General features: G+C 37.4%; 1 protein-coding gene across 3 annotated transcripts in view; it reads left to right on the top strand.

The window, feature by feature from the left end:
• The window catches only part of LOC135474697 (espin-like), a 51187-nt gene extending 24542 nt beyond the window's left edge, over window positions 1–26645 (top strand). For 2 of the 3 annotated variants that reach the window (XM_064754257.1, XM_064754255.1), the window contains 6 exons: window positions 11497–11701; window positions 12268–13174; window positions 17361–17625; window positions 19709–19858; window positions 20595–20674; window positions 23478–26645. In XM_064754257.1, the coding sequence (XP_064610327.1) occupies window positions 11497–11701; window positions 12268–13174; window positions 17361–17625; window positions 19709–19858; window positions 20595–20674; window positions 23478–23517 (1647 nt within the window). In that variant the 3' untranslated portion in view covers window positions 23518–26645. Of the gene's footprint in view, window positions 1–11496; window positions 11702–12267; window positions 13175–17360; window positions 17626–19708; window positions 19859–20594; window positions 20675–21162; window positions 21183–23477 lie in introns of all 3 variants that reach the window. The other variant, XM_064754256.1, reaches the window with a different exon arrangement.
• Window positions 26646–27747: the final 1102 nt, after the last annotated feature.

Here is a 27747-nt window from a genome sequence, read left to right as displayed (position 1 = left end):
ACATAATGGTAGTTGGGGTCTGTAATCTTGTATCATAATTTAATACATAGGTGTACATGGGTGTAAACAGATGGTAGTTGGGGTCTGTAATCTTGTATCATAATTTAATACATAGGTGTACATGGGTGTAAACTAATGGTAGTTGGGGTCTGTAATCTTGTAATATAATTTAATACATAGGTGTACATGGGTGTAAACTGAATCCCAAGGAAATTTTCACATAGCCAAAAAGTTTTATTAAGGCAAGTATAATCCACCCTTTTGAGGGAAATGTTTAAATCAATATTCTTAGTAGGTATGTGTATAATATAATAATTCTCAGACCCATGGAGGAATTTTATGTTCATTTGATGTTGTTTGATAGAGATCTGAGATGAAAGGTTCCAGTGAAGTGGGAGTGATGTAAAATCTGCCTTCTTCCTGATGCTTCGTCATGATCCAGCCACAAAGTGAAAATAGCGTGATCAGAATTTATCTGCATAAATAAAGCTGATTTTTATGTGACTATAATTGTCTGTCTGGACATTTGTTTTCATGAGGTGTTATAATATGCAAATATAAATGTAGTTATAAGATCTACACATATACGGGTACCCAATTTTAGGAAATTTTTGTACTTAAAAAAAGGTCTGTAATGGAAACTGTTTAACTTCACTTGAAGAATATTTCAGCCTAGTCTGGGTAGATTTCCTAGAACTGACTATCTCTAATACATGTAACAAACAATTTGAGAAAAAATAATGTGGGCGTAAAATTCCACTTAATATGTTTTCACATTTTTTCAAGTTTAATTAAGCTGTCACAAGTAGAAACAGATATGTGTTGTACACATTAAAGTAGGTTTTTCTTTTGTTGTTACCATTTTTGTGTGGCTTCTTTTAACAAAAAATTGCTATTTAACTTTCCAACAAGCCTACTAATGGCTAAAATGCTTTGACGTCATGCTCTAGTTTTTTTGCTGACTTATTATTCAATACATGTATTGAAATGGTGATAAACCCAATCTATATTGATCACTGATTTCCTAACCAATAATGAAATCCACCAGCAGCGAGTACATGTACGCTGGAAGTTATGCGATATTGTGTAGAGGAAATCAATTTGTTCAAGAGCAAGTGCCCCAAATTTCCCTGTATGCTGATATTATGGTGGTGGTGGTAGTTGGTAGGTGTGTGTGTGGGTGGGTGGGGGGGTTGTTTTGTTTTTTGCCCAATCATAAGTTTTCTGAGACTCGTCCGACGCACAAGGTAGAACATTTAATGAAAATCAGCTCATATGCGGAAGTCTGTCTCACATTTGACCGTCAGGTCATGTGTCTTTAAGCCAGATATTTCCCGAGACAATATGACTTTGAATCCTGACTTCAGTATTTGAAAGTACATGTATCTAAAGAAAGATGAAGGAAAGCCTCTTGAAATGCGACATTTTCAGGTTCTGTTTTGCCTAGTTCTGAACTGTTATCACCTGTGACCTCCCATGACCTCTGAGATTATTACCATTCATCCCCAAGGTGTTCTCCACCCCTAATTGTGTGTATCGGGCAAATACTCTGCCCCCAAGCTTCAGCTGGATTTTTCACTGGGTAATGGACAGACAGACAAACATCAAAACTGCTGATCACCACAATATGGAAGAAATATTGTCAATGTGGCGTTCAGCCATAATCTTCCATTTATTCACAGAAGAATTTTTGTGTATACACACACATGTTGAATAAGGGTAAATATCAAGAGGTGTGTTTGGCTCATTATACTGAAGTACCAATACTACACAGGTATATGGGTAACCAGTTCAGTATGACGTCTTCAAGGTGAAGCTGGGTTGAAGACGTTTTAAACAAGTCAACTGTCAGGCCATTCAGTAATATACACGAGGTGATCCAGAAATGTGATAGGATCTCTATGAAGTAGCTACCTGTAATGGCCCATTTTTGCCAGCTGCTGTGTTGTTAGGAAGGAAAATGACTCGTGCATTGATACTAGTGTTATTTAAAGGTACCCAAAACTTCAGCTTGAAATGTCAGTAAAATCCCTCCCTCAATGTCACTGTAACTCATTTCTACATCTATACTTGCCCAGTAATAGATGTTTTACTCATCGTTCAGGTGTAGTGTGTTGATAGGCACACCTTTGTGAATAAAAGTCTGAAATAAAGGCCTACATATAATTAAGGGTATACAGAGTTCAAAATGTTCTGTATTTTGAGCTCTTCATAGTGATGACCTCAACAAAAAGTGCAGTCATCAAATATGAAATGAAGGTGTTAAATGTATTAGATTTTATTTACATCAAGGTAAAGCAACATGGAAGTGGATAAAATATAACGATCATTTATGAGTCTAAAATTGGTAATATTTGTATGATTCCTAATCATCTCTGTAATGACCTGGGCACAATTTGAGGTCATTGAGCTCTTAAAATGAGTGAATGACTAAACATTTTGACCCCTGGTATAGTGGCTAAGGTGACATTTTTTGTCTTATAGAACCTGTAGTGTAAGTAGGCTTATATCGTGAAGGCCGTCTTGTAGATGTGGCAGTTTTTTCAAACATCCCTCTCACTGCTGCCCTGTGCCATAATTGTCCAGGGTTGTGCGCTAGTTACTGATATGTACATTATGTATATATCACCCAACATAATTTAATCAATCTATGATTGGAATTCAATTATTAAACTCTGAGTGTGTGTATATATATATATATATATATATGGTAGAATATGTGTAAAATTAATATTATGTCATAGGAGCCAATAGTAGCTGAAGTTCTTGTGATAAAAAATATGTACACTCGATCATGTATCAGATTGAAGTATAAAGATTTCTTGAGTGATTCTGGCAATGACATTGTAATTTGTTGCAATTCTCTGTTCCAGTGATACCATAAATAGTCTCAAAACTAAGGCGAGAGTTTCAGAATTTATTATGGTGTTTATTTATGGAGCAGTTACACCTGTACTGGATGGTTTCATCCAAAATTTGCATCCTACAATTCCTTTGATATATACATGTATAAAACATATCCAAGTGTGTTTCCTGACCTATTCATGGTTGTCTGGATACAAAACTATTTTCAGAATCCTGGAATAACAGCATGAGTTTCCTGTTGTAATTAGCTGATGTTCTCATTAGTGCCTTAGATGAACCAAGCAGGTCAGCTTGTACCTGATTTGTAAATGATTCATCAGTACGTGTGTACCCCTCATAGTGGACTGATCAAACAGCATTCACTGTTACATGAGTTTTTTACTGTAATAATACTTGCTTAGAACGTGCATATGGACTTATGTGTATTATTTTTCCTTTTTGGCTGATTGGAGAACTGTTTCATCAATTAATAATGTTGCCCTCAGTCCGTTTCCGCGCTGATCCGGCAATTGATGTGATAGCTACTGTACATGTAGGATATCCATCACAAGCATTACTATATTAAGCACCTAGGACATTGACCTCAAATATTGAGTTGTGTTTGTTACATGGTATAAATGACGTTGTAAACCTGACCTGTATCTCCTGGGCCCCGAAGTTTGGAGAGATGGTCTTATGTCAGGCGGAAAAAATTAGTCACATTTGGTGTGGCATGTGTATTAGCAGTTGTTATGAAAGTGGAATATTTTGGTGTTCCGTATTATAGTATACTTGTGCCAACATTGAGAAAGGTTCCATGTCTGTTATCTTTTCCCATACATATATCTCTTTCATTATGCTCCTGTAGAGCAGCATTATCGATGTTGTTGTGCTCCTATAAAACTCCAGTTTCGGTCAATGTACTAGTATATATAACTCCAGTATCTCTATTGTTGTGCCCCTATAAAACTCCAGTATCGGTCATTGTGCTAGTATATACAACTCTAGTATCTCTATTGTTGTGCCCCAATAAAACTCCAGTATCGGTCATTGCGCTAGTATATATAACTCCAGTATCTCTATTGTTGTGCCCCTATAAAACTCCAGTATCGGTCATTGTGCTAGTATATATAACTCCAGTATCTCTATTGTTGTGCCCCTATAAAACTCCAGTATCGGTCATTGTGCTAGTATATATAACTCCAGTATCTCTATTGTTGTGCCCCAATAAAACTCCAGTATCGGTCAATGTACTAGTATATATAACTCCAGTATCTCTATTGTTGTGCCCCAATAAAACTCCAGTATTGGTCATTGTGCTAGTATATATAACTCCAGTATCTCTATTGTTGTACCCCAATAAAACTCCAGTATCGGTCATTGTGCTAGTATATATAACTCCAGTATCGGTCATTGTGCTAGTATATATAACTCCAGTATCTCTGTTGTTGTGCTCCTACAGAACTGCAGTATTGGTCATTGTGCTAGTATATATAAATCCAGTATCTCTATTGTTGTGCTCCTACAGAACCCCAGTATCGGTCATTGTGCTAGTATATATAACTCCAGTATCTCTATTGTTGTGCTCCTACAGAACTCCAGTATCGGTCATTGTGCTAGTATATATAACTCCAGTATCTCTATTGTTGTGCCCCAATAAAACTCCAGTGTCGGTCATTGTACTAGTATATATAACTCCAGTATCTCTATTGTTGTGCCCCTATAAAACTCCAGTATTGGTCATTGTGCTAGTATATATAACTCCAGTGTCTCTATTGTTGTGCCCCAATAAAACTCCAGTATCGGTCATTGTACTAGTATATATAACTCCAGTATCTCTATTGTTGTGCTCCTACAGAACTGCAGTATTGGTCATTGTATTAGTATATATAACTCCAGTATCTCTATTGTTGTGCCCCAATAATACTCCAGTATCAGTCATTGTACTAGTATATATAACTCCAGTATCTCTATTGAACTCCAGTATTGGTCATTGTGCTAGTATATATAACTCCAGTATCTCTATTGTTGTGCCCAATAAAACTCCAGTATCGGTCATTGTGCTAGTATATATAACTCCAGTATCTCTATTGTTGTGCTCCTACAGAACTCCAGTATCGGTCATTGTGCTAGTATATATAACTCCAGTATCTCTATTGTTGTGCCCCAATAAAACTCCAGTATCGGTCATTGTACTAGTATATATAACTCCAGTATCTCTATTGTTGTGCTCCTACAGAACCCCAGTATTGGTCATTGTGCTAGTATATATAACTCCAGTGTCTCTATTGTTGTGCTCCTACAGATCTCCAGTATCAGTCATTGTGCTAGTATATATAACTCCAGTATCTCTATTGTTGTGCCCCTATAAAACTCCAGTATTGGTCATTGTGCTAGTATATATAACTCCAGTATCTCTATTGTTGTGCCCCAATAAAACTCCAGTATCGGTCAATGTGCTAGTATATATAACTCCAGTATCTCTATTGTTCTGCTCCTACAGAACTGCAGTATCGGTCATTGTGCTAGTATATATAACTCCAGTATCTCTATTGTTGTGCTCCTACAGAACTCCAGTATCGGTCAATGTACTAGTATATATAACTCCAGTATCTCTATTGTTGTGCCCCAATAAAACTCCAGTATCGGTCATTGTGCTAGTATGTATAACTCCAGTATCTCTATTGTTGTGCCCCAATAAAACTCCAGTATTGGTCATTGTACTAGTATATATAACTCCAGTATCTCTATTGTTGTGCTCCTACAGAACTGCAGTATCGGTCATTGTGCTAGTATATATAACTCCAGTATCTCTATTGTTGTGCTCCTACAGAACTGCAGTATTGGTCATTGTGCTAGTATATATAACTCCAGTATCTCTATTGTTGTGCTCCTACAGATCTCCAGTATCAGTCATTGTGCTAGTATTGTTGTGCTGCCATAGAACTTTTTAAGGATGACCTAGAAATTTAGAACTCCAGTATCTCTGTTGCTCTCCTATAGCTTGACTTAATGTGTGACTTTTGTGCTGAAATAGCATGTGTGTTTACCTGAGGTTGTATGGTCTCATATTAGTGCACCTTTGTGTGTTAATAATGCTGTGTGAGCATTAGAGGGTTCATGTATCATACACAAGTACATATCTCATTTTGCCTTTACATGTATATGTACTTCTTACCCCTCAGCCAATATTAGCCTAGGGCTATTGCCATCTGTTCTTTCCATATCCTTGTAAACACCTTGGCATAAGGAAGAACAGTATTGACTTTCAGCGACCTTGACCTTTTTCTTCAAGGTCATTTGGGTCATTTAAGTGAGATTTTATGAAAGGCTTGTAAACGCTTTAACTTCAGAACAGTTTTGTCCAAGTTCACCAAACTTGTACCACATTTACACTTTGTCTTGAGGGAGAACTCTATTGATTTTCAGTGACCTTGACTCTTTCTTCAACATCATTGGGGTTACTTAAGTTAAATTTTTATGAACATGTCTAGAACATTTTACCCCTTGCGCCAAAACTTACACCATGACATAAGGAAGAACCATGTTGATTTTCAGTAACCTTGACCTTTTTCTTCTTGGTGATAAGGTCATTTAAGTTAAATTTTATATAAAAGTCTGCAACAGCAGTCTGAAATAAACAAAAAAGTTGTTATTCTGATGTTAGGTATTCTCCCTGCCTCCTGTTTTCACAACTTTGTAAGTGCACTTAAAGAAGGTATACTCATTATTACAAACCACTGCTGAGTTGGATCTATTCATTACATTGTAGGTCTGCTCAAGGCTGAGGGGTTTAACGTGCTTTTTTATAGGGTTGTATCAATCCACATGACTTTAAAGGACAAGAGAAACTAAAAGGACAACTAATTAGTGTTTTTGTCTCTTCAGGATCACTTTAGATGTCATTTGGCTGCTATACGTGTGTATATCATCATCAGTAAATCCGGGCCTCTGTGGCTGAGTGGTTAGTGTGCCAGCGTAGCACAATGAATCAGAAGCCTCCTCCCAATGCGGTTGCTATGAGTTCAAGTCCCGCTCATGCTGGCTTTCTCTGCGGTCATACGTTGGAACATCTGCCAGCAGCCTGCAGATGGTCATAGGTTTCCCCAGTGCTCTGCGCGCTGTCCTTACCCGTATATAATGCCGGCCGCGGTCGTATAAGTGAGATACTCTAAGAGTATGGAGTAAAACACAAATTAAATAAATCCATCAGTAAATCATAGCTGCTGACATTATTGGTCATGTGTAATTAGTTTTAGTTTGGTTTTCATAACCAGCATCTGAACCTGATGCTCAGTTTATTCTGTGCAACGAGGTGGTATGCAGTTTGACAGTTTTGTTTTTTGGGGTTTTTTTTTATGAAATTCAGACTCATTCTCCAGCTTGGAGAGTTCACAATGTTATCTCTGCCTGTTGCTGGGTAGCCCAAGACTTTTACTAGCCATGCCACACATTTATTGATTGAAATGATTAAAATACATCTGCTCTATACCATACCCTAGTTCATCAACATTTTCCTGTGTGAAACTCTGTACACATTCATAAAGTATTATATGTGGGTTATCCACCAAACTGTTAAACATGACAAGTGGAAGAATTATAGAGCTTTTGTGTATATATCCCAATTCCAGTCATCTCACTAGTCATAAAGCTTTTTGTTGTCAGTGAGTATAAGCCGTATAACTCTAGCCGAAAGACGCACTGCACATGTACTTGTATAAACCAACCCTTGTTGTTTGTGATGCACAGGTAGCAAAAAACAGTCAACAGTGTTTATAGTGTGATTTGTGACCTGTCTTGTGTACGTCCATTGAAGATCGCCTGTCTTCCATCAGACAAGTGTTACGTCACTTGTTACTTTTCAAAGGTCTTTGGTATACCGTGTGGACTACCTTTTCCCATCCGATAAAACTGATCTCCATCATATATTAAAATGAAAACTTCATTAGTACGGCATCCAAAAAATAAAAAAATAAAAAAATCAAATGAATGTGTTGTAGTAATAAACAAAGGGATGTATGGACTTATAAAGTATATGTGTTCATTGCATAAATGTAATTTAGAATTGGCTACATTGAGCCTGATAAGCTCGATTAGGAAACTAAATCAAAATATCATTCAGAAGATTTATTGTCAGTTCTTGATCACAAAAGATCACACAATCTTGATTGTTTGAGATACCCTCCAGGTTACAGGGAACATTGATAGAATTCAATTTTGCTTTTATTATTCAGCCATGTTTAGGCTCCATGATTAAATTCATGGTTTTCCACACCAGACTATTATGGGGATATTGTTTTTTATTAAAATCTGAAGTGTTCATCAAATACTTTCTTTAACATGTTGTTCAATTAATAATAATTCAGCCATTGCTGCTTGTCCTTTTAAATGTTCTGGCTGCTTTTAACAAGATCCATTGACATAGCACAGTGTTACAGATTTATTGCACTTGTGGTTTTCCATGAAGACACGAACATGATTTTACGACAAGAGACCCAGAAAGATTGTACAAGGACAACATATGTTTGTTTGTCACAACACAGATTTCCTTCAAACGACATTATCTGTAACTTAAGTCAGCAGATGTTAACTGTTATCACATCATACATACAACTTCCTGGTACAAACTCTTTGTCCCTTAAGTTGACCCTTGCAGTACTGATCACTGGTTAAACAGTTTTACGCATTTAACTCAAATCTGTGAAGGACTGACCTGCACATCAGGCTTTCTGGGGGAAGGATTTGTGAGTAGGTATGTAAACAATATCGCTGAGTAGAAATCATTGCTTTTACAATTAAGGAAAGACAACTAAAGGATTTCTTGTGCATTATTAAAAAAACTCCCATTGCTCCCAAAACTCACTGATAATAATATAGTTTCAATCAATTTTTTTATACCTGGTATGCATGTAGACTGCAGTGCCTTAGATGATGTCTTTTATCATAGTGCTTAATTTTCAATCTTTCAGCAAATGAGTTGGCCATTGCTTTTTGAGCACTGGGGCCCAGGACATTTGATTTACCTGGCACAACTAGTTGAGGTCTCAGACCCATGAGTGATAACCCAATAATACAGTGGCTGCTTACACCGAGAACTTTCCAATACATGGAATGTTATAGTGTTTATATATTCTGCTTTTGATATTTATTCAAGTGGAATTGCAAACATGAATATCTTTGCCTGAGAGATAGATGTTTCTATTGTTTCCTTTTCCTTTTTAAAATGTCTCTGCAGGTTAGGACTAAAGTCACTCGTTGATACCTGTGTTAATTGGTTATGACTTAATATTGTATGAGTCCATCTATCCTACAGAAAAGTTTATAGCTTATGTTAACATCAGCAAATCATCACTCTATCATAGAGCAACTTACAGAAACAGTGAAACGCCTGCATGTAAATTGTAACACAGGGGGCAGATAAATATTTGTAAGCACTTGTTCTGGTGGACATCAAACCCATCCAATGTGAAGTTGGAAGTTATAAAACTGAATACAAGTATCTGGACAAGATACAATACATTTGCTTCTGTTTTTTTTTCTAGTGATCTATAAACATACCCTGGTTCTTCAACCTTCCCAACGACCTCGGCAACAAGTATTTTGAAACATTCAAACAGAACTATAGGGTGTAGGGAAATAAATTGCATTGTTGTATGAAGCTTGTATCTTCACTGACACAAATAACTCATTTTCACATCATTTAAATAATAATTGTAAGCATGAATTCCACTGAAAAGAAAATGCCTTAGAGGTGGAAAAGGTTGAAGATTTACTTGTTTATATGGGGCCTCATGCCTTTCTCTGACTTAGCTGGGTATGTCAGCTCCCGGATGAGGGGATGGGGAATGCTTTGCCATAGCTCTGTGACTTGTATTTACCACATAGACTATCATGAAGACTAAACTAGACTATCATATAGCCTAGAATTTATCAGAGCATTAACTGCTCAATGGATATGTATTTTATCTGTTGGTCAATAGTTAAAAAAAGCAAGAACATTAGATGGATGTGTGAGTCTTGGTTTCTGTGGGATAAAAGTGAACTGCAAAAAGCTCTTGGTTATGTGATTAAAATGAACTGCAAAACGCTCTTTTCTGGATTCCATTGTTAATCTTTATCACCTGAATTCTGCCCTATAAATACATCTAGAGACACTGTTACCCTCTGCATATTTTTGAGAAAAAAGAAAGACGGATATTTACACCATGGTAAGATTGAAGCACTTTGTTGAAGGCATGAATGTATGTCCATATTATGTGAAGCCGTGTACATGTACATATATATGTTTCAAACAACATGTTAACCATCTTAAACCACAGTAAGCTTCACATTTAGGCTGTAGTTACCGGTGCAAAATAGGCGTGGTTTAGTGCCAGATGAGATTAGTTTCTTGACTGTGTACCTGTAACTATTAGACAAGACGTCAGTGACTTTTTGTTTTGTGGTTGTTTTATTATGATATGCCATTGATGCATTGGTTCTGAAACCTGTGGTGTAGGTAGTTTGATGCTATTGTTTACCTGTATTGGCCTTTGAGATCAATACCGTCGCAGGTGACTTGTCTGCAAGTTTATGATAGGAAGATATGAACTGATACTTCACCCAGGGCAGTGGTTTTCTCTTGGCACAGTGTGCATGTACAAGAATGTGCATTCTTGAACCTTATGACCAGAAATATTATGCAAAGTGTGAAATGGAAATGAAATTAGCAATGAATCATTAATGCTATTTGTCCCCTCTCCATGCCAGTGTTAATGCTGAATCAAAAAATAGAAGGGACTACCAGTTGTTAAACCAACCTCTTAACATGCCAGAGGTAGGAGGTTAAACCCCAGCTAGGTGAATTGGATCAGTAGTGAGCATAAGGGGCAAACACAATGACTATTTGTTCAGTCATTTTTGTAGTGTCTTAAAGACAGTACATGTTTCAATTCTTGTTGCTTTGAGTGAGTGAGTAAGTGCTTGGGGTTTAACTCCATATGAGGACGGAGGAGTCCTTCAGGTGCATGTACGTATATTGTACCTCCTTGTTGCAGGACAGATTTCCACCGCTGTTTTATCCAATGCTACTTCACTGAGACAACTTACCGAAAGCAAGTAAGCCGCCCCGCCCTGAGCCATTATACTGATACAGGTCAACCAGTCATTGCACTACCCCATTAATGCTGAACACCAAGTGACAACTTCCTCTTTTAAGGCCTTATGTGTGACCTGACCCAGGATTGACCCTGGATCTACCTCTCTCGAAGGGGCTGCTCTACCAACTGTGCTACTGGGGCCGGTCTTCTTGTTGCTTTGAGGCAGCAGTGTTATTATGATATCACTGGGACAATCTTCCACATGTACAAGGAGACTCTGCTGTCATATGAAGTCAGAAGCTAAAAACCAACCTTGAAACAAATGACCTGTTGTTAGGGCATTAATATTGATCCGGTCATAACATCTGGATGTAGAAAGTGAAGGTAGGTCATGTAGGTATGTATAGGCATTACTGGTGTGACATAAGAATGCAGATCCATACAGGGATGTACATGTACAAACTGATTGGGTCAGGAGGTCAGGAGGTCAAAGGCAAGGAGGCATGATACTACTTGTAGCTATAGAATGGATGTTCAAGCAGAGAGTTCACATTTTCTTATCTTGTTTGCCTAGGGAGAGGATGATTATGATACCCCAGATTCTCCAGCTTATGAGAACGCAGTATTCCATGGACTGATTGCAAATGGTCAGAGCGGACAACGGTCAACTCCAGTGGTCAGACAAAGCGTTAGTAGCGATCAGTTGTCTGGAAGCAGAGCCCCAGTTCCCTCAACATCCTCCCACAATATCCAGTATTCAGAGAAAACCAGTACAAATGGTAAGGGTTGTCCAAAACAATGCAACTGTAGGATATACTTTGTTTGTATTGTGTTATGTGGTGACCACTTACATTGTAAAATGTGCATGAACAGGCAACTTTGTAGCTGATTTTAGATGGATTTGAATCTTTTTTGGGGGGGGTTTCTTGGAATGGAATTGTAATAGCATGTATTGCTATGGATTAAGCCCTTGACTGAGATAAAATACATTATATGGTGAATCCAGCAGCTTAGAGTGAAGTGACTTTACCATTTATGTTTTTTTCTGTAGAAGAAGGGTTATGTAACATGAGGATGTAGAATTAATAGCTGAAGCGACGGTTAAGGGCTTTGTAAATATTTAGGACTTTTTGACTTTTGTCAGAATTATGATCACATCGATTGTATCCTAGACAGTTCCTGTGGACAATGATGTGATGATTGGTTTACTTTAGACCCCACCTGCCATTACAGCATATATAAAACAGGCTGAAGAATTAATTTATACAAGAGTATGTATATACATATATACCTGTATAAGAGCACCATGTTCTGATTCATTCTGGTGTATGTCTGTTTCTTACAGGTAAATCCTTTGGTCACAACAAACCTTATCAACAGTCCCAAGAGACTGGGGAGTGTGAGTTTATAGAGGGCAAGCGACGATCGTGGAAGCCATTATCTCGACCCCAAATTCCTATCACAGAGTCTCACCCCTCCCCATCTGCCCAAAAGGCACAAGGCATACACCAGCCAAAGTCACCTACTGCCAAGTATTCCCCTTCCCCACCTCCAACCCAAAGCGCACTATCCTTTCCACGTCTGCGACAGAGCATTTCAAATTCCAGTGAACTCTCATCGTCTGTGTCCACGCTCAGCTCTGTTTCTCACACAGGGGATGTTGCCGGGGACGAGGATGATTATTATGAACCAGTTCGAGGCAGTTTTAATATAGAGAAGCTTCGACAGCGTTCCCCTACACCCCCTGCATCTCGCAAGAAGAGTCCTTTGAGAGAAAGTCATCATTTGGAGTCCCACCCAGAGTCTCCACCCATACCTGCTGGTGTCAGAAGTGGGATCAACTACAATAACAACAATAACAACAACTGGGAACAGCCACAATACGGGCAGTTGAAGTCTGTGTTTTCTACACGACAGGAAATAGAGAACCGTGAGTGGGAGAGAGAGCAGAAGTACATCACACAGCTGACCGTACAGGATAGCTCAGCCTTCACTCCCCCGGGATTATCACCACCCCTCACACCACCCTTCCCTCCCCCTCCTCCACCACTTCTCTCTGCCTCTCCACCCTTAGCTTCCTCTCTTCCCTTCCCAGCACCCCCGCCTCCCCCACCTCCTCCACCCCCACCCCCACAGGTTGCGAGCAAGTCTTGGCAAGGAAGAAGGATGAATGGCGCTGCGGACACTAATGGGGCAGTCTCATCTGGACCACCTACTCTTAACGGTATTCTGGAAGCACAGGCCTCGTTAAGGTGAGAGCAGTTAAGGCCAAGATGAAACTATTACGTGTTTGATGTTATGCGACCGATCCTTCGAAAAGGCCCTGACCAAAACTCTTATTACATGTTTTTACAGATGCCAAATTATTTTATTTCATTTTTTTTGTTCCTCAATCATTTGAAATGTTACTCTGTTTACACTCTGTATTAAGCTATGACATTTATGCACCTTTTGCAACCATTGACACTGACCTTAATTCGCTATTTCCTCAGAAAATCTCAGTCGAATTTGAAAATAAGGTCCTAAGTTGATTGACCTAAATTGGTAAGTCAATCACGCTGATGTCTGTTGAGAATCTGACATCATGTAAAAATATATCGTAACGCTATTTAAGTATTCTAATCTATAGAACAGCTCAGCACTCAAAGGTGGACAACGATGTCATTTTGAAAGCTAATTGTTGAGTGAAGTAGAGGTATTAAGTGGCAGATGCTTTTAAAATGACAATGAATTTGACGCGAGGTTGTTCTCTTTTTTTTTTTGTACCACCTAAACGCCAACCACACGTGCACATGTGCCGCTTTTGAAAACAATATTTGATATTATGGGAGATAGTATGGAATTATCACTTGAATACGCCATGGAATGGGATAAAATTTGTCCAGAAGACCGCTAAGCGCTCGGAAAGTGTAATTCACTTGACTTTTGCCGATGACACACAGGTGTTTTCTAGTATTTTTGTTCCACCGAGAAAATCAGCGAAAGGCTCAGTTCCCAAATACATATTTTACTGTAGATAGCTTCTCTGTTTTTTGGTTAATAATTTCCTCTCATACTGCTGAACAAAGGCGGCCTTAAGTATTCTAATCTGACGGGTGTACGTATCCGATGTCCGTAGATCAACATACATGTACCTGTGAAGTGTTTTCACCAGTATCTGTTTCGATACCTGTAAAATAGTGTTGTCATATTTTGAGGGGGATGTATACTTTACTGGACTCATTTCCAGTGTCCTTGTGTTTCCATAAGGAGTCGAGATTTCAGATTAAGTACTCATTTCGTGAGATAATCATTGTAAGATGTTCAAGGAAATCTTGTAAACATCGCAGCTGTCAGCCTCTTTCGATGTCAAGATACAGAATTCTCAGTGCTCCAATTCTTTTCACCATGCTATACCTTTAAAACACATCTGATTTCGCGAAATTGAATTGCTGAGAGTTGTGTGGCTGTGGTTATAACCAGCGTGAAATGTTTACACCGACAAAACGTGGCCCCAGGCCTATACCTACAAGGACAAGTCACTCAAGCTATAGCCGACGTTCTACGTGTAGCCCACTTACGTAAATCCCCTAGTTTATTTTTTTGTAAATTAAATGAATTCATTCATGGACTGGTATAATCACAGTAACAAATTGAGACCTTACAACGTAATATCTTCTGAAACGTTATGAAAATGAAAGATATTTATTTTAAACCTACCTTATCAAAGAATCCACCAACAGAGCACCTTTTATGTTGGCATCCATTAAGGGCCCCCACCTGAGCCCCTTCTGGTGGCATGGAAAGATACCATTTTGGAGACCCCAAAATTTAAAAAAACCTTAGACAGACATGTACATACCTTTTCTCCCCATCAAAACTAGGACATGTAGCTAACAATGTATTGGCATAATTTCTGGAACTGTCACTGAGTGCACCACCACCAGATGTTGGGAAAATTTAGGTGGATAGAAACTGTATCTGTTTACTGATACATTGTGACACTAGAAAGGGCAGGTGCATTTCTAAATGGATACAGGGATTGCATACAAAGCTGATATGTTCCATCCCTTAACCTTCATGCAACATGTATGTCCTCTTCCTCATGTATAAATGTTTTGGACTTTATAAAATTAGGTCAAAGCTGGTGATCTGAGCTAAGGCTCACTTGGGTGCTTACACTCTTCATACTTTAAGACAAACATGTACATTGAATGATATATTGAAGACAGAATAAATACTAGTATTTGATCCTTCACATGACCTAAGAACCCCCAAAATCTCACAGAGTTTAATTAAATTGGGAAAGCTGGACAGGGTTTTGGTTATATTTTCACATGCTCACCACCACCGCACAGGACCTGTAAATGCTAGCACAAACTGTTGACTTAAATTATGCTGTATTACTCATAAAATTGCTTAAGAAATGTTTACCTATAAGTTTTATTGTAAAGATCTAAGAATATTTATTTTGAGAATTGCCAAATATTGGGTCTTCCCTACAGTTCCTACGATTGTTATTCCCTTCTGCAGAAAGAAAAACAAAAAAAAAAGAACTATAAAAACAACCTAACTACCATCTTTTGTTATAAAAGGCTTGTAATACCAAGCAAACAACATTTTAATTTTGGCCTATTGCAGAGAGAATTTATGAAAGTTTTGATGTGTGATGGAATATATTGTAAATAATTAAACCGAATGCAAAGTGAATATTCTTAGGTAAAATAGTAGTAATTAGACTGTAAAAGTAGCACTTATCTAATGTAGCATTTTAGTGTTGAATTTGCCAGATGTTTGTGAAAAGTGTGTATATCACAGACTTATATACCTACTAAAACTCAAAAACCTTCAGTCCTCAGGTGTTTACACCCCAGATACCACAGGCAGACATTCGTTAGTGGATTATCACTCGTACACCTGCTTTGGCAGTATACAACGTTTCAAGTCACTAATTAAACAGGTTCTATGCAGATGAAAGAATTATAAGCCCTGTGGATTAATATGCCGTGTATTTGGAGTAGTGATCAATCAGTTAGTGAGAGTGGGGTGAAAATTGTTCCCACATGGGCTGGTTGTCTTGCTCAGTGATACATTATACAGAGAAAGCTCTAAAATATTCTAATGTTGCTTTGAATTAATCAAAGTAGTTCTCAGCTTGCTCCTATACTGACATTTTTGACAAATGCAGTCACATTCGAATTCTTGTACTGAATTGCTGTAGTAAGAAAGGATTCTGGGATATTGAAGGTATTTTGTAATTTTACCAGACTCAGTTTGGGGGGTTGGGGGGGGGAGAAAAAAAACAAAGCTCAAATCAGTAGTATTTGAACTTTATTCAAGGAGTAGTTGATGGTTAAATTGAGAATTTATGTATGGTGGAAGGAAATCTTGTAGTTTTAATGGTATGAAGATAATTTGTATTGTATATACATGTACCAAAATTGTATTACAGTGTATGAAATGTAGCCTTTTGGACTGCATACACATATGTGCATGTATGTAGGCCCCTATGCTATATTGATGTACCTTCTCCGCCAGGCTATAAGTATGCTATCATTGCATCATATGTGTAAATACATGAAGAAGATAGCTCTGTCATTATCAGTGTTTCACCTGTATAATAGATTTATTTGTAAGAGACTTCTGATAATAAATGTGCATATGGATGAATGCCTGGAATATGCTATCTAACATAGTATCTGTATGTTAAGGGAATTGAAAATAAAACACCTTTTAGACGCAGACATAAAACGGCTATTTGTAAAGGAGAGAAAGTAACCAACAAAAGAAAAAAAAAAGATGAACAAAATCTTTTTTTTTTTTGGCCTACAAAAATTGTGAAGTACTATGACATTCCCCAAGCATTAGCATCCAAAGAGAGTGAAAGCAAAGTTAGAGTAAATATTAGGTGCGGTATCTTAAAAAGCACTGCATGTATTTCCTGTCATGAGGAAAATTATTAAAAATTCTGCTACAGTATTATAATGAAAACAGAATAGTAATTATGTAATACCTATGTAAAACAGAGAACCATAAACTTTTATGATGACAGCCAGCAGTGTGGTGGGAGGAAACCGAGCAGAGCCTTGGGGAAACCCACAACCATCTTCAGGTTGCTGGAAGACCTTCTCACGTGTGGTTGGAGATGAAGCCAGCTTGAGCTGGACTTGAACTCGCAGCTGTCGCATTGATGAGAGGCTCCTGGGTCCTTGCGGCCTTGAACCATGAATAAATGACTGGCATTACTAACAAAATGGATGTTTGATTTTGTTATCCAGAGGCACGAGAGAATAATGATTTCTTGTTTTCTTCCTATTGATTTCTACAAAGGCTGAAATATGTAAGCGTTTTTGATAGAGACATGTCAGGCATGATGACATTTGTTTCGGTTTTTGTTCAGTCCGTGATATACAAATATACCAAAATATTTTCGTCATAACCCTTCCTGTCTTTTTACAGGCCAACTAGCCTTAACGGAGGAAGTAATGGTGGATCAAACAGAAATTCACTGACATCCCCGTCTCCAGTAGGGTCTGGTACGGACCAGTTGATCGCAGAACTACGCTCTGTGGGCGGGTCAGCGTCTCTCAAGAAGACAAACCGAGGGTCAAGGTCAGGTAGCGTCACATATTCCTACACCCCAGGGGCCGGTTTACAGCCTGTGACCTCACCACCCGGATCGCAGAATGGGATGGTCAAAGAAAGCAACGCCCTTACAAATAGGGTAAATACAGATTTTGTTGTCTGTGTTTTCTGAGGTTAATGGATTATGGATGGATTATTGATTATGCACTGAGGCGCTCCATCCTCTCTCACAATAACGTTATTCTGTGATACAATGCCTGTGATAAAGACACAGCTCTATACCAAAACTGAACCAAAATTTATTTATTTTTTGACTGTTGGTTAATGCCATACTCAAATATTTTTCACTTGTACAATGGCGAGGATGCCTATAATAAACCTCCGGCATTTGGCAAGTTACCAACAAACTTTTCCATGTGTGACGTACACATTTACCCACAGAGTGTTTTCTACGATTGTAAGTCTGTTCAAATCATTCCACAAATCTTCATCACATATTAAAGATGAAGATCCCATAAGCAGTGAGGGCAGGGATAAATACATAGTCAAGTCATTCTTCTTTATTCTGCTGTTTAATGTAACAAGTGATTCTAATGGTGGAATGTAATACCTGTTCTTTCTCCATGTTGAATTCTAACAATTAACCTGTTGCAAACTTTATTGATTAAAAAAAAAAATTGAGTCACACCTAAAACTTTAAAAGAGGAAGTTGTAGCTTCCTTGCTTGGCGTTCAGACTGAAGGGGATAGTGCAACTACTTGTTGACCCGTATCAGTATAAAGGCTCGGGCAGGGCAGCTTACTTGACTTAGGTAAGGCATCTCAGTGAAGTCGCACTAGATAAAAGAGTGGTGGAAATCTGTCCTGCAACAAGGAGATACGTTACATACACCCCAAGGATTCCCTCGTCGTCATATGACTGAAAAATTGCTAAGTACAACGTTAAACCCCCAAGCACTCCTTCACTCTTTATGGACCTATTAAACTGTGTGCTTATTTATCAAAGGTAACTTATTCAATTTATAATCAAACTGTTCTTCCTCAAATCCTTCACACACAAAACAGTATATTAGATAGATCACGTGCACTTCAGTATCATATCAAAATGCTGTCCCAGCATCTGTCCCAGTCATGCAATGAGTTAAACAGGGTAGTGGGGACGGACCATTACCTACCCCTTCCTGCCCCATCAGTTAACTGGAACCCTGTACATGTACAAGCACAAACCAAGGGAGGAGGTGATTGCCCTTTTCCCATCACCTTTTTAGTTTGAATTCAACTGGTTTAACATGGTTTTTAGAAGTCTAAAATGATACTAATAATTCTTTTATTTCAGACATATGTCCATATCATGTTGTATACAGAAATATGAAAAAAGAAGTAGAGAAAAATGAACAGCTGTTCTAGGATGCAATAACTTATGCAGTATGACACATAGAAGGGAAAACACTTGATTCTCAGAATTTGTAGGCCTACATAATACTATTTATACTGCTACCCTCAACTCTGCACTTCAGTAAACAAGTACACAGCCTTAAGGATTAGTTCCCAAATATAGGATTCTATTAATCACCAAATGCAGTACTCGCACTGCAAAGAAAACAATATCATCTGATGAAATGTAAAACTAGAAGGTTGCATATATATTGTTTTTTTTGTCCTTGAATGGACTTCCTGTAAGGGTTTTGTTTTGTTCAGCAAATGGTGCTTTCTGGGTGAAGGACTGCCATCAAAATTCAGACCAATACAACTTGTGAGGTCAGATCAAAAACATAAAAAAAACTTAAATTTTTTGAGACATAACTATGAAGTATGGGTGTTCAATATATCATTCCGTTTTAAACTAAAATCACAAATGAACATGTTTTATGTTAGTGCCTTTTTAACTTTATCGGTTGGTTGAAGTTGATAGAATTGGGATACTTGTAGCTTCCTCGACCAGCTCTCAGCAAGGAGAAGGTACAGCGAGTAAACAATATTGGTTGGCCCAGCGTTAATATAATGTAACTGGGTGGGGTGTCATGTCTGGTGTCTTTGGCATGACACTTCAGTGACGGCAGACTTGGCTTCATCGACTCACCCTGCCACAGAAAGACACAGTATATATACACACACCTAATGACCCCTAGTCATCAAATGGCTCAAAAATTGTTAAGTACGACAGTAAACTGCAAACTTAAATACATACACACCTTATAGGTTGGTTCTCAATTTGTCTTTCAGGAGAAAGAATTGGATGAGCTAACTAAGAGGTTCCACTTTAAGAATTTTCTTGACAAAGTGGGTGATTCGTCAATGCCGGACTGGAAGCGTCAGTTATTGGCGAGACAGATGGCTGAGAAAGCGAAGAAAGAGTATGAAGAGAAGAAAAAGGTCAGAACTTCAACTTTTTGATGTTTTGATCGTCTACTATTACCATCTGATTTCCCAAACTTAGATCAGTTGTTAGTTTTCACTGAACTTTGTCTACTTAAAGTTAGTTCCAAGTCAGTTTTTGTAACTGATACAACAGTCCACAGAAAATTTGGATATCAAATTGACATAAGCTAAGCTCACATAATGTTGTCATTTTAATGAGTTACTGACTAATTTAATTTATAATATACATTGTAACAAAATGCTGAGTCTGACACTTTGACTCTAAGCCAATGGCTTCTGGGCCATAGATGGTCGTGGGTTTCCTACGGCCATAATGCTGGCTACATTTGTATAAGTGAAATATTCTTAAGTGTATCAAATAAAAGTTGGGCACAGATTATATGAATGGACAGATGCCCATGAGGAACTGTTAAGAGCCAAGAATCCTTCTCATTCCATTCTCCTTCACATTCCATTCTTCTTCACATTCCATTCTCCTCCTCATTCCATTCTCTTTCACATTCCATTCTCCTTCACATTCCATCCTCCTTCACATTCCATTCTCCTTCTCATTCCATTCTCTTTCACATTCCATTCTCCACATTCCATCCTCCTTCACATTCCATTCTCCTTCACATTCCATTCTGTTCTCCTTCACATTCCATTCTGTTCTCCTTCACATTCCATTCTCCTTCACATTCCATTCTGTTCTCCTTCATGTTCCATTCTCCTTCACATCCTATGTTAACAGGTGGAGGACTATGAAGCTCGGTTTAAAGGCATGCCTAGCTGGAAGAGAGCTCTGATAGAGAAGAAAGAAACAGAAGGAAGGTGAGATAACTCTGCAGTGTGCCTGCTATTTTGGCAAATTGTCTCCCCTTGATTGTTATCGCTGCGTAATGAGTGACAGTGGAGCAAGATGCATAGACATGTCGATCATCCGTTCATATATTTTTCATGAAGTGGAAACAGAAGCAGGGTGAGGTGACTCTGCAATGATGCCTGCATTGTCTTCCCATTGTTGTGATGATGTTTATAGGTGCATAGCTATGTCAGTCATCCTTTCCTATATTTGTTAGGATTTCATGTGGATTTGTGCTAGACTATGTTAAGGCACTACAGAGGACAAAATGTTGGAGTGTCTGAAGCATAATCCAGAGGCCTGGGTTCAATCCCAACTCCGACCATGTCAAACATTATAAAATCTCCTGCCTTGGTGCTCATCAGGTTTCATTTTCTCATACATGTGCACGGGCATTATTATCACATGGTGTTAATGTTTAACTGTTCAGCTTACATTGTGAGAAATTTTGTTTCAGTGATGAAGAGACATAATGAGGTATTGTGCAGTTAATCATTGCAATAAAACGCTGCTGTTACATGCTTTTCTTAATATGTATATCAGCTAGCAAGAGCTTGCTTTGTGTTCGTGACAGGAATCGTGACAGGTGATATAATCAGTCCTGAATGAGTTTGCCCCTCTGCTTGGAACCGTGAGTTGCTGTGAAAGCAACCAGTGCCTCTGCTTGCATGTATAAGAGTACATTTACCTCATCTAGACTATCTCAGACATCAGATTTTAGAATTCTTTAAGCAGTATAAATAATACAAGCACAAGTCTGATATTTACCGAAAGGCAGTTATTTCAGCTATTCTTCGTAAATGAAGAAAATTTGAATTTGGTTAGCAAATGAAAATCTCCAGTTTAGCCTCCTCTAGAAAAAAAAAACGTTTAAAGGAGAAGAAAGCATAAAAATGATGCCATAATCAGATGAAAGAGCATCAAAACTTATTTGCAAATATGATCTTAAATATTTTTTTGGATTTTTTTTTCAAGAGAAAGGGATATTGGAAATATTTTTTGGGTATTTGGGACCAGCTTAGACCACATTTAGGAACAACTTTTCGCACTCTTTCATCTGAACTTTGTCATTTTTATGTTTTCTTCGCCTTTAAATCTGATTTCATTTTGTATTGACAGCAGTTCTTGCATTCGTTTATGAGAAGCCATTCATATCTATACAATCTCATATTGTTTGTAACACAGACAAAAGTACCTATAGTCATAGTCCATCAGAAAGTCTTACGTCATGCTCCCTTTGTATTGGTGGTGAAGAAAGAATTCATAAAAGTTGAGGCCATCTATAAAAATGATTTCATTTTGCATAACCTGGCCGATCCGTCAAAAAAAAGAGCTTTTCTCTAATATTTATATAGGGATTTTCCTTCTTCCGTTAATTCTTTTAAATCTCCATTTATTTTTTTCATTTGCCAGCTGAAAAAAACCTGTTTACTATTTTTGGTAAGGTTAAGCCCAAGAAAGATGTTTCTAAGGATGGCCTGGAAAGTTGCCAGAAGATTATTTGTATTGACTATTGAGTTGTAGCAACTCCCTGTACAATACGTGTGTCTGTGTGTGTGTGTGTGGCCAGCATGCACTTGGACAACCCTGGAAGCTGCCCCATTATTTAAGAAAATGCTTTAAATGTGAACTATAACAATGTCGAGTGTATTTCAAATTTTGCCAACAGGCGTATTGTTTAAGATTGTAGGGGTTTTCTTTGTGAAAATAATTCATGAAGTATTTTTAATAAAAATCTTTACTATTGCCCAAATTTCACTTTGCATAAAACGTGTCCATTGCTTTCCTCTCTGTATTTAGAATAATTGTGGTGTTATATTTGTCCATGTCAGTCGGCTATTTCAAAACCTTGTGTTTTTGTGACATTGACATGCCAGATAATGAAATAGGGCCCTTCTGACTTCACGAAATTCCAGAGTCAAGTGGGAATGAGCGTGTCTTGTTTGGCAAACAATAGACTGTCCAGATTTGTTCAGTTTATTTCTAGCCGAATATAAGCTACAAACTGCATTCAAATCTACAAAATGACAAAAAATGTAACAATCATCACAGTGTTTTAACTTTGACATGTGTAATGTTCACATCAAATGCCTTTGTATATCACCTTTAAATACTTCTTGCTCAATTGAATTTTCGTCAGTTTTGGGTATGAAGATGAATTTTCTCCTCATAAAAATTTTGCTACATAAGGGATAAAATTTATGTGAGTACATATGTATGTTCAGAAAACAAGAAATATTCCTATTTGTACACTACTGATAAATATGTTATACTTCAGAAAATGTAAAGGAGCAATGTGTATTCAACAAAAATTGTAGAGCCTGGAGTAATTTTTGGTTAAAAGACATGAGGCATTTAAAGTCTGCCACCTTTTCAGAAGTTTTAGTTGCTGAAGCTTAACATTATCAAAAGAATATAATTTTCTCCATCACTTGTTGGAGAAGACATAACTAATATTATGCCAAACTAATGTGACCCTATGGGGCAGTGGCAATGGTACCTGAATACATACATGTAAATATACCAAATGTAAATCTAATATTAGAATGTCCAGAAAAATTCAGCCATTTTTATTCTACCTGTGCGATTAACGTAGAAGATTTACGACATTATGAATGTATCGCTTGCATATACTTCTTTTTTACAGTATGCATGTTACATTTGATTCACTCATAATGTACCATGTTAAAATTTAAAAATTTTTTTAAACATCGAATACTTCGTGTTTAAAGGAAACCTTTTTCTGATGTAGTATTTTTCATCTCTTCACAGGGGAGCATCTGCTAACAACCAGAACAGCACGAAGAAGTAACAAATCATCGGACCTATCCGATGTTAAAGACCCAGTACAAGGGAGAGTACCCCACTGCTTATCTTCGTTGACTTTCCCCTCTGATACTTTCTCGCTGCATCGTGATTGAGCGTTGACAGCGGCTCTTGACACCACTGGAATTTTTTCTTTTTTATCCTATAGTTATTCCAGAAGTTGACTCGACAGCCAGATGACTGACCTCGGGATTTGCCTGGTAAACCAATCAGACTAAAGAGTGACAGAAGTTGACTCAACAGCCAGATAACTGACCCCGGGATTTGCCTGGTGAACCGATCAGACAAACGAGCGACCTCGTCTGTGTAAATGTTACCACAGAATAGTGTCTGTTGTGTGATAACAAAAATACCGCATAAGTATTCTAGACCAAGTGATGATTTGTTGCCATGACAACTGACTTTTTCTCAGCATTACAGTTATGATTGACATGCATATCATTAGCACTTTGCCCTGACAAGGGTATGTATAATAACTTTGATGTCATCAAGGTCATAAATGCTTGATACTGGACCAGATATAACATATTGAAGGGCACAGATGTTGCAGATGTGTGTCAATTTATGATTTCTGTAGCGCCCATTCACCTTGATTCAAAGGAAGCAAGCTCTTGTTGTTGTTCTGTGAATGGATCAATGACTAACATTTGCGGATTTGTATAGGCTGGAAGCCAGGATTTGATCATGATGTCGAGTCAAGCAGAAGGGGAAATCAAGTGACTACAAAATGTTGAATCATTCTGTGTTAAGGCTTTTGAATTACATGTACGTGTACAACGAGTTTGGAACAAAAGTTAAGCAATTATATATACAGTTCAAGTCAAATGCATGGAAGTGATGAATTCTATGTTTATAGATTTCCAGGAGCTGGCCTAAAGACATACATGTACGGCTGTCCAATCGGGTCAGAACTACAGCTACTGTACAGGTGTAATTGATCACCATCATGTGTGATATCACGTGTGGAGGCTGAATACCATGTGTCGTTTCTGATCAGCTTTCATAATGTGCTTGGGCAAAGGCCTGGCTATGACTGGATTTATACACAGAATGTCTATGTAGCCATGTTGATAATAGTGGCGCTTGTGAACAGGCCTTGTTGTGACAGGCTAGTATTGCACACCGGTACTAGTAGCGTAGTACATGCATGTATAGGTAGCCATGTTGATTATAGTGGTGCTTGGGAACAAGTCTGGCTGTGACAGGCTAGAATTGCATTGAGTTGTATGAAGTTGAAGAAGACTTTATTGCAAAATGTTAAAATTTAAAAAGTTTAAGGTTACTTAGTATGCTCAGTCTCTTTACATTGGAAACTTGCCTGGAAAAGTCTTAAAAAGCTTTGAGGATTGGTCGAGTTATTGAAGAGAATCATGTAGCATGATTAATTAATGTATCAGAGTATATGTATATTTAATCTGTTTGTAAATATAAGCGATGTGGGTTGAAAATTTCTGGAAAATGACTGCATTACCTGTCATGCAGCTGTCAAAGCACTATGTATTTATCACAGTACTTCAGAGGTAAAATCTAGCATGCAAAAGGAGAATGTTTAAAACATATGCGAAAAAATCTGCACTGGAAAGATCATTGAAAACTACATCATAAAAAATCTTCAGTGGTATTTTTTTTTCTAGGTTTTTTGAACTCAATGAAGTGCAGTCAAATGTTTAAATTCAGTGGTGGGCTTTTTAAACTGCTTTAGGCCTCAGAAAAGTGAAACAAATTTTCTTCATCGTATACATCATATTTAATAACAAGTGATATAGCCAGAGTCACCAGTAAGTGCCACATTAACACAGATGTGAAAATAATAGCATATATATCTGGGTTTCATGTCACTGCTATCCAGAATAAACGTTATGGTACATATTACAAGCCCACCATATAACTCAAGCATTTAACTGGATTTTATTTGGCCAAAAAAATCAAATCTAAAACAGTTGAATTAGGTAGTACTGGATATAGTTTTCACTGGTATTTCCATTGAGACTTGCTCCTTTTTTTGACTTCTTTTATTTTATAAATAACAGGATATTTAATATGGGTGTACAAGGGGAGGTAATTATACATATAACATTCGCTGAAATATGATAACTAAGAATTTAATACTTTCCAGTTTCTCTTATTGCACTTAAAGTGACATCTTACATAAGATGTTATGGCAAAGGTTTACTCCATGAAAGAATTTGTCTGACATATGTAATGGCCTGGATTTGCTGAAAATTACCTTTGTAGCACACAGTGTCGTAGTTTAAGGGATTCTTAGGTACAGAGTCTGTGCTGATTGACTGCTGTGAGAGATACACAAGGCAGACTAAGCTGAAGTTTAGTTACTGTTGATTCAGTAGATACGTGTGTGGACTCAAGGGTGACCAAAGTTATACACCTTAACCCAATATCTCCTATCTATACTGTCAGCCAGTCAACATTGGGTCTGAGTCCTTTGAATGACATTTGGTCATTTCAGTGAGTAGTAAGATGATGCTTCTATTCTGTACGTTTACTGTTAACCACAGTTGATAATAGCAGAAAGGATGGAATTGAAATATCGCGCCACAAGGAAGCAGGGATGCACAGGGTCTTGTAAGCTCAGTTATGTGCTGTGTTAAATACATTGCACAGTCTTCACAGTATTAGAATAGAAATAAATTTCTGGAGGAAAAGGATTTCTCTATATTGTGTGTGAATTATTATCAAAGTTGCCTAAACAGAAAGAGAAAAAAATATGTGTTTAGACACAACAATTTTCTCAAAGAGTCGCCAAATACATAGTACCAGGACACCAGGCAAGAAATAAAAATGAAGAGCTATTTAAGAAACGTTTCACGTGATATTGAAGGAGATGATCAGTGTATACAGGTATAGCTTGCACATTTTTCTTTGTTGAGCAGATTGGAGGTTGTGAACCACATGTACAGTACATCATACACAAGTACATGTGATGTGTCACCCTTACCTCATCTACAGACAATAGCCTCATCTACTGACAATATCCTCACTAAAAACATTTTATACCATTCAGGATTGTGTGTACTCATTAAAGTAACTTTAATCTAATTCAGGTTTAGTCTTCCTCATGCAAAAAGCTTGTGCATTACACACACACACACACACACAGACACACATATATATACATATATATATATATATATATATATATATATATATATAGACACACACACACACACACATGTACCTATATACATGTACATGCATTTGGTTCACATAGGCATTGAGAGATACAAAAGGTCATTCATATTGCAAACCTTTTTTAAAACTTGGACTGATTATTTGCACATAGAAATTCCAGTACCAGAACAGTTTAATTATGTAAGAGCATGTTGTACTGTTTTTGGGTATATTTTACTTCAAGTGGCTATGAATGTTAGCAGGTGATCAAATGCATAACAAGAAAGATGGGCATATTCGCTTGTTATTGTGAGCACTGGACAAAATTATGTATGTATGTAGGTGCTAGACAGCTTTGGTAACAATCATTGCATACATATCTGAGAGTTAAGAAGGGCATATTATTTTGTTTAAATATTCTGTTATTTTTTTCGTTTTTTGCGGAGGGCTGGGAGAGATTTCTGTTAACACATAAGCATGCAGTTATTGCTAATTGTTTCCTACATGCTTCAAATTATCTGCTTTTTTACTTGACTATTAAGCTGGATGCACTCTATTTCTCTCAACAATTTACACATTCCCGTATCTGTTCTTTGTGAAAATATTTAATAATATTATTCTGTTTATTTATTCGTGTACAGTCGCGTGTTATTTGCTTTGTGTATGATGAAACAGTTACCATATTCTTCACTCGTCATCTTTTGTGTAGATAACATACAGTAAATGACCTCACTTGCACATTTTGTCCATTTCTAAACGTTCTGTTCATCTTAGAAAGGTGTTTGAGATTGTTTTGTAAGATAGGAGGATTATCCAACTGGAATAGTGTAAGTTTCAGCACTAAAAGAAATATTCTGTGACTATATATATATAAATTTGCCTCTTTTTGAGGTGAAATTTTAGGTTATCTGCCGTACCTGAACAAAATTTATCTTTCTCTGTTTTGCACTAATGTGATGGATAACTAAAATTCCTCTCACTTAATTCAGCGGAGTAATTTTGAAATTATTAATCCAGCTTGGTTTTCTTTAATGTTTTCTGATAGTAATTTGCTGTTATTACAGAGTAGATGATGTGTGAAGACTCA

This window comes from Liolophura sinensis, chromosome 9 (assembly GCF_032854445.1).
Source record: "Liolophura sinensis isolate JHLJ2023 chromosome 9, CUHK_Ljap_v2, whole genome shotgun sequence".
Taxonomy (NCBI): Eukaryota; Metazoa; Mollusca; class Polyplacophora; order Chitonida; family Chitonidae; genus Liolophura; species Liolophura sinensis.
This window is presented reverse-complemented; position numbering and strand designations above follow the sequence as displayed.